The sequence below is a fragment of the Phascolarctos cinereus genome, unplaced genomic scaffold (assembly GCF_003287225.1).
Source record: "Phascolarctos cinereus isolate Bilbo 61053 unplaced genomic scaffold, phaCin_HiC Scaffold_7;HRSCAF=346, whole genome shotgun sequence".
NCBI classification, from domain to species: Eukaryota; Metazoa; Chordata; class Mammalia; order Diprotodontia; family Phascolarctidae; genus Phascolarctos; species Phascolarctos cinereus.
In genome coordinates, this window is record NW_027556180.1 from 102,895,473 (window position 1) to 102,903,721 (window position 8,249).

At 41.8% G+C, this 8,249-nt stretch overlaps 1 protein-coding gene across 1 annotated transcript; it reads right to left on the minus strand.

Moving 5' to 3' along the window:
• Positions 1-751: 751 nt before the first annotated feature.
• On the minus strand, positions 752-6,408 carry PCDH20 (protocadherin 20). The gene is made up of 2 exons (XM_021006414.2): positions 5,959-6,408; positions 752-4,941 (listed from the first exon to the last, which is right to left on the minus strand). The coding sequence occupies exons 1-2, from the start codon at positions 6,109-6,111 to the stop codon at positions 2,182-2,184; spliced, it is 2,913 nt and encodes a 970-aa protein (XP_020862073.1). The 5' UTR covers positions 6,112-6,408; the 3' UTR covers positions 752-2,181.
• Between the last annotated feature and the right edge of the window lie 1,841 nt (positions 6,409-8,249).

Consider the following 8,249-nt stretch of genomic DNA (forward strand, 5'->3'; position numbering starts at 1 on the left):
AGTATTTAGAGTGCTGCTATTTGCATATGAAGCTACTTTTTTTTTTTAGTAAAGGAAATGTGAGGTAGTTAATGAAATGTAGTTTGTTTTAGCTGTAGCATTTATATATTTTAGTAAGAGGGAGAAGGAAACAGTAAAAATTCTATTAGATAAGTTTTAAGTGCCTATTCTTTACAAGGCACTGTGCTGTTTCTTTCCTTGGCTGGTACTTCTGCTGAATAAGTGGGATTGGTAGTGAAACTTTCTCAGTTAGCCATTTCACCTACCCCACATTCACAAATAACTTTTACTTCACAGTATACATATCTCCAACTGACTTTGGGTCACAGCCTTAATATATTTCCCATTTCATTTTGGGACAATGTGGCACTGAATTGCACAAAGATGCAAGCCACCAGAGGATATTATAGGGCTGTTTTGCTTCATTTTGTTTTGTATAGAACTTTTTTTCCCCTATGAAAGAAGCTGGAATCCATTGGTTTTTCAGTAACTTGTGTGTAATTTAATTCATATTAAATAAGGGAACAGAAAAAAAGAATGCTAAAACTTGCTAATGTCATTTTTTAAATGCACATTTCATCCAGAATAGGTTCCTTTGTATATAAAGCTCTTTCAGACATATGCACATGTCTTCACACATGTAAGGACTGACTATTTTAAAGTGAACTCTATTTTTCAATATGTTTACTTTTTCAAATACCACTTTCTTAAGATTTAAATAAGACAAAACTAACAAATACCTTCAGTGAATTTTATAGTCAGAAGGGCAACCAAGAGAAAGAAGTTATGAAAATATATAGCTTTAATTTGCAGACATATAAACACTTTTGGTACAATCAAACATAAGATGCTGGAAAGTAAAATGACCCATTTTTAAGCTGATACATTTTCCTTGTTTACACAGATATATTTGCCATAACCCTCATATGAAAGATTTTTTTTTCTCAGCCGGCACAATGAGGTGAAAGGGATTCATCAATGATGAACCTGCTGCTTGCATTGCAAAGGATGTAGTAAAGAATAAATTATCCCAGAAATCTGCCACCAGGATTAAAAGGTAGCTTTTGGCCCTAATCCAAAGCCAAAGAACAAAAGCCAGAAATAATAGTCAGTTAACCTAAACAACAACAACAAGAATAAAGATAATAAGTCTCCCATATAAAATATCAATCCTGAACAGCTAGAATTCCATGTGAATTACCTTCTAAAATTACTAATATTTTAAAGTGATTTCTTTTTTTCCTATGCCAGTTGAAATGGAGAAAGCATGTAAAATCTATTTTCGTAACTCAAATAAGAAGCACAGCAGACAAGTTGAGGAAGCACGAACATGTTTTTTCAACAGCTATGAGACAACTAAGGGTCAAACCATCCCTTTTCATCTGGCTGTTTGGACATGGGCACAATTGTTTCATTTACGATCTTCTGCAAGAAAGGGTAAACGCATTCCCCCCGCCCCAAAATGGCAAGCAAAATGGTAGAACAAACAGAAAGCTATTAGGAGTTTAGAGGAAGTGAGAGAACACTATTCAGCAGTTTATATTTTCATTACATGGCAATGTTTTCTATCCTTGCTGAAAAGAAATTGCACTTCTTGTTAATGCTCTCTCTATCATACTGTACATGTTATTTTTGTGAGGTAATAAACATTCTATTTTACCAGTGCATTTCTTCTCTTTTCATTATCATACATCCAAGTAGAACAAAATTTTCATTTATTTTAGATTTATGTATATTTTATGTTCAAAACAATGTATTTAAAATATACTTTGTCATTATTTTCATATACAATACCTGTGATATATAACACCTCAAACACCTTCCTGCATAGGAGCAACTGATGCCCTCTGGTGGTTAAAATAACTTCTTAGACTTAAACTTCAATGTCTTACCTTACTCTCTTTGTTCAGTGACCTGGCTGATGTATGAAAGCTGCAAATGATGGAAAGCCATTTATCAGCAGTACACTAACTGTTAATACTAACCTTTCATTTTAAAAAATGCTGTACACATTTTATAAGACCTGAATTTGAGTTTTATAAAACTTGTAAACAGTTATTTACAATATAATATAATTTATAAATTATTTGTCCTTCATTGGAACTGCCAATCAGCACACCTATGATTATGTTTGTGGCCTGTCCAAGGCCAAACATCTGTCTGAGTTTTTCCCTGGAAACATCAAATATTAGAAATCTCCATTGGTTTCCTCTCTGTCATATGTAAATCAAGCTTTCCTTTCAGTGGAATTTGTACTTCCAAATTGTCATTTTCCCGGTGATGCTTTTTCCCCTTCCTTAGGCATATGTATATTCCCATCCCAGTGACTAATGTGATGGACCCCAAACTTATCACAGACAGGGCAACTAAAGTGGGCACACAAGATGCTGATTCCACTTTTCGGTGAGTAGGTTCTATTGCAATTTGTGGTTCTTTTTCCTCAATGCTGATCTCAGGTTCTTTTCGCAATAGACTCTCAATGTAGCTCTCATTGCTAACGGTATCATTGACAAATAGATTTACCATGACGGTAGAATGGAGGGGCTCAGGGTAGCCATGGTCACTCACTTTAACCAGCAAACGGTAGAGCCCATAATCATTCTGCATCAATGTCTCTTCCAAAGTAATGTTACCAGTTTTGGGATCTATCCTAAAGGATTCAGGCCGAGGACCTCTTCTTCCTATGATGCTATAAGCTATGACAGCATTCATACCAGTATCTTTGTCAACGGCATAGACTTCTGTAACTGGTGAGCCAGGTAGAGTAGAAGGTAGGACCAATAGGTAAGACATATTTGACTGAGGAAACAGGACAAGAGGAGGGTTGTCATTGATGTCAAGAAGAAGAATTGTTATTTTTGCAGTAGAGGAGAGGGCAGGTTCACCCCCATCTACAGCTTCAACCCACAAAATATAGGAACTTTGTTGCTCCCTATCAAGAGAGACTTTTGCTCTCAACATGCCTTTTCCAGTGTCTATGACAAAAATATCACTCTGGTTCATCACAGAAAGGGCAACCCATCCATTTCGTCCTGCATCTGCATCTGTGACACTGATTACTCCAATTTCACCAAACCCTGGGAAATTTTCTGGCACAAAAAAGCTGAAATCCTTGTTGATAAACCTAGGGCTATTGTCATTTTTATCCAACACAGTGATGGCAACTGTAGCTATTGACTCTCGAGGTGGTATCCCAGAGTCAACTGCTTTTACTGTGTACCTGTACTTCTCTTTTTCTTCTCTGTCCAGTTGAGTGGACACAGTCAGAATCCCTGTAATCTTGTCTAACAAAAAGTATGAAGGTGCATCAGGTCCAAGGAAATAAGAAACTTGACCTCTCTCTCCACTGTCAGCATCTATGGCATGCAACTTTGTTAGAAAGGCATTTGGTGCATTATTTTCTTCAATAGATAGTTCTATCAGTGGTTGAGTGAAAACGGGTGCATTGTCATTGTCATCTAGAATCTGTATTTTAATTACCTTTTTAACATGAAATCCCTCAGAGTTCCAGGCCACCACAGTTATTTCATAGAGCTGTTGTGTCTCATAGTCCAAAGACTTTGCAGTTTCTAACAAGTATTCATTATTGTATGGTTGATAGGGAGATAATCTGAATGGTCCATCTCCATCCAGGTAGCAATTCACCTTATATTTATCTTCTGGGTCTCTGATAGTAAAAAATGCAACTGGGGTATTGATGGGTTCTAGCTCCTTTAAGTAAACAACTCCCTCAACTTCATTAGCAATATAACGAGGAACTATCTCAGGTGGACGAAAAACTACTTTGATGATGGTCACCATAACAGTGATTACAGCTGGAATGCAGCCTGGTCCATTGGCAAGTATAGTGAGCTTATGTAGTCGGAGAACATTGCCCCCAATCTTTTTGAAGAGTTTAATGACTCCAGTGATTTCATCCAGGTGGAATAAGTCTTTTGATACCTGTGGAACCTTCTGGCTGTAAGAGTAGGTGATCTGAGCATTAGCACCTAGGTCTCTATCCACAGCTTGGACACCTGCCACAGGAGTGCCCACTGTAGCATTTCCATACACAGTTACATTGATCTGTGAGTCTGTGAAAAGGGGACAATTGTCATTAATATCACTGATGCCAATCGTGAGAGTGGCACTGCCCGTGAGAGGTGGAGAGCCACCATCTTCTGCTATAATGATGGTTACATACTGGTCTTGAGTCTCCCTGTCTAATGCCCCCATGACAATTAGGTATGGGGTGCGCTCTCCATTCTCATTCTCCTCAACATCCAAGGTAAAGACACCATGATAGTCCAAGAGGCGATAGGTCTGAACCCCATTAGTGCCTACATCTGGGTCCAGGGCTGGATGTTCAATGGCCAATCGGGTGTTGACAGGTGCATTTTCAGGAACTGATACAGCGATTTGGTTCACAGGGAACTGAGGAGCGTTATCATTGATGTCCCGGATGGCAATTTTCACTTTCACAAATCTGAAGTATTCCTGAGGCAGGACCAGCACGTCCAGGAGCAAGACACAAGATTCTGAGGAAGGTGAGGAGGAGACTGAGATGCCATTCCTCCCTCCCCCTTCCCCTCCCCCACCTCCTTCAAGACACAGTGCCTCCCGGTCGATCTCCAGCTCAGAAGTGTGCAGCTCCCCTGAACGGTTGTCTAGGGTCACATACTGACCACCCAGCCCCTGGGACGCCAAACTGAAGGAAAGAGGGGGGTCCCACTCCTCTCCGTGGTGGTGGTGCTGGTGTAACTGCTGGTCTTCCTCACTCCCTGCTGCCACTGCCGCTTCTGCTGATGCTGCCTGGGGGACCAGCTGCAGGTCCTCAGCCAGGCTTCCGATAAGCACTCCTGCCGGTAGCCCCTCGTTCAGGCTGTAGAAGAGCTCCGTGGCTCGACTGTAACTTGCGAAGCAGTTGAAAGGTCCCACGAAGAGGAAAAACAGTAACAGATGCTGGAGGCGAAGAGGAATAGAGAAGACGACACACAGGCACACAGAGAGAAGCATATTGGAGTTAGAGACAAGGGGTTATAGAACTCAGCAGGGATGCAGCTCGTTACTCTCACCTGACCACCCTTCTTCCCAAATAACTCAGCCAGGGATGCTTCAGGCACGCAGAGCATCATGCTCAATCTGGCGAAGAGGGTGCTTGCTTTATAGGTCACAGTCAGAGACAGAGTTTGTCCTTACAGCTCCACTCCCCTATTCGCCTAGTTTCCTCACCCCAACCCTTCATTCTCCAAATAACCCAGCAAGCAGCCAGTGCTGTCAAGTGTCCATTGGAATACACATAGGACTGAAGGTCTCGCTAATGTGTAACAAGGAAGGATGGGGGCTGAGAAGGGGAAAGGAAGGTTTGAGAGGTGGTCCAGGAGTCCCCCCCACCCCATTTAAATCCCCAAGCCTCCGGTGCCTCCAGTAACATGCCATGCCATGAAGCATACAAATCCTTTAAAGCAGGAAGGATAAGAGATTCTCATTTCCAACACGCAACTCAAATCTAGTTGAAAAGAGGAGGATAGCTCTCACCACCCTCTCACAAACCCTCACTAATCCTCCTCCCCTGGGGGACTGAAACTAAACACAGAAAAATGATTATGCAAGAATAATTTGTCATTTGCAATAGACTAGGAGCTGTTCCCACTGTTGCATGTGCTTCATCTAAAAAGGGCTTAAGGACTGCACCCATTCCTTTTTATGACTCAATCGTGCAATATTTTTGCTTCCAAAATTACCCTCCGTACCCCAGTTCCCCTTTCCCTCCCCCTAATTCCAGTTCATGGCTTTCGTCTTGTGGTAAAGACATTCTCTCAAACTCTTTCCCCCTCCCTCATCTCCCTAATAGCTCCCAAGAAGTTTGGATCAAGCTGGAAGGCTCAGAAAAAAGCAAAGCCTTGGGGCCCGCAACTGCCTGTCTAGAGGTTCTTGCAAGTTGCGCAGGTGGTGGGGCTTCTGAGCCCTCTCACTTACCGGCAGGTTCCCCCGACTGGTGCTGCTCCTGGGACTGTAGAGATGCCCCATATCCAGAGGCTGCTGCCTGTTCCCCGGTAGCCAGCTGACTCCTAGGGTTCGTGAGCGCCTCTCATTCCCTGGGCAGTTCATTCCCAGTGAAACTGCAGTCATTTAGCTACTGATGTGAAAGCAGCAGAAGACACTCCCTCTCCGTTCATGCAAATCACTGAGAGAACTTCAGCCAATAGTCATAGGCACATCAATTAACAAAGGGCTCAAATGGGAGAGAAATGAAAGGCCAGGGCATAGGAAGGACGTTGGCATTGTTCCACACTCTGCCCCCTGACCGAGGTACCCAGTGATTCCCTTCCCGCAGGAGCCCGAAGAGGACAACTCGCAGCAGAGACTGCAGCGCGGCTCAGTTGGCAATCACATGGAGCACACTCCTTCTCCTACCTCGTTCCCAGCACCAGTTAGGGAACACTTCCACGGTGTTCGGGGAGGGGGGAGAATCACAGAGAGGTGACGCCACGGCAACAGCTTCACAGTCACAGACCGAAAGGCTCCTTCGCAGTAACTTTCCTGTTTTCTTCGACAGAGAAGGAGGGGAGGGAGAGAGGAGAGGAAAGCGAAAAGGAATGAGAGAGAGAGAGAGAGAGAGAGAGAGAGAGAGAGAGAGAGAGAGAGAGAGAGAGAGAGAGAGAGAGAGAGAGAGAGAGAGAGAGAGAGAGCGAGAGCAGAGAGAGAGAGCGAGAGCGAGAGCGAGAGCGAGAGCACTTTTCACTCTCATGTCTTAGGAACCGGGGGACTACTTGTTGCTTGTTGTTGCTACTATGGAAGCAAGGCAAAATGGATAGTTTCTAAAGGTTTAGATGCATGTCTGCTCAGTGGTGAGAGATTTGTTTGGATTCAGTGCTAAAAGAGATGTCACAGGCGATTAGACTAATCCCCTCTTTTACAGATGAGGAAACTGAGGCCAAAAGGGGTTAAGTGATTTCCCCAGTCTCACCTAGGTAATTCTAATAATTCATGTTTATGTAGTACTTTTAAGATTTGCCAAATGCTTTGTGTCTGCCATTGAAATTGACCTTCCCTTTTATGGAGTAGTGAAAGCCAGCACTAGAATTCTAACTCAGATCTTCAAACTCCAGCTTTTTCTTTACACTGTACCATTTTAGGATTATTCCACCAATTCTACTCCCCTCTGTCCTAATTGCCACCCCCTCTCCCCAATGTAATGAGCTATGAATACTGGGAAGAATACAGAAGGAATGAAGTACAAAGCAAACTTGGGACAAAGTTAATAGCATTTAACATTATTTCTAAAACAATTAAATGTTTTTTCCTCTTCTATTCCTGTGAACTGCAAGTACAAAAGAAAAGTTATTGTGTGTAGTAGTCTTGATGGTATGAGTGTTGTGTATGTGTGTGTTGGGGGAGTGGATCATAGGGGAGGAAACTGTCTCCCCAAGATAATTTCCCATCATAAATATTTCCCTTTATCATTGGACCGCTGGATTATCTGCCAACTGCACTGAAAATAAAACTTCCAGATTGACTGACCAGGTAGTTTAATTACCCCCAAGGATGGAACTCTTATTACTTAGTGATCATAGCTACAGTTTATATTGGTAATATTTCCTGTAGATACTTTTCTGTTTTCTTCTTTTGTCCCTTTATATACTCACTCAAGTAATTGTTTAATTGTTTTCCATTTTCCTGATCCTTCCTTTTCATTTCTATATTCCTAATAGCTAAAAAAATTAATTCAAAATATTGGCAACATATTTGAATAAAAATTGCATGGTACTCTGGACAGAACAGTAGTTCTCAAATCAATTAATTAGTCAACAAACATTTAAGTGCTTACTGAATGCTAGACACTTTTAGGGGCTAGGTTTACAAAGATAGAAGTGAAGCAGTCCCTTCCTTCAGGGACTACCTGATTTCTGCTGGGAGAGACAACTGAATACACACATATACTTACATACATACAATATATGCAAAATTAATACAAGGTCATTTTGCAAGGGAGTGCATTAGAGACTGGGGAAATCAGGAGATGTTTCAGATACAAGGTCATACTTGAGCTGTGTCTTGAAAGAAACCAAAAATTCTAAGATGTGATGATATCCAGGCATGGTAAAAGCCCATGAAAAGTCAAAGAAATGGAGGCTAGAGTATTTTGTGTGAGTTACAGTAGGTCCTGGTTTGTGAGGAGGATGGTAATTCCTGAGAAGACCCAAATCAAAAGACCTGGGTTCAAATCCTGCTTATTACTTGTGTGACTGTGACCAAATCACTTAACT

What these genes read in the sequence shown, in the direction of transcription:
- PCDH20 (XM_021006414.2), bottom strand. Translation starts at nt 6,111, where the DNA reads ATGACTGCAGTTTCACTGGGAATGAACTGCCCAGGGAATGAGAGGCGC. An exon ending in CCAGTCGGGGGAACCTGCCG is followed by an intron (nt 4,942 to 5,958) that starts GTAAGTGAGAGG and finishes CTTCGCCTCCAG; the next exon opens with CATCTGTTACTGTTTTTCCT.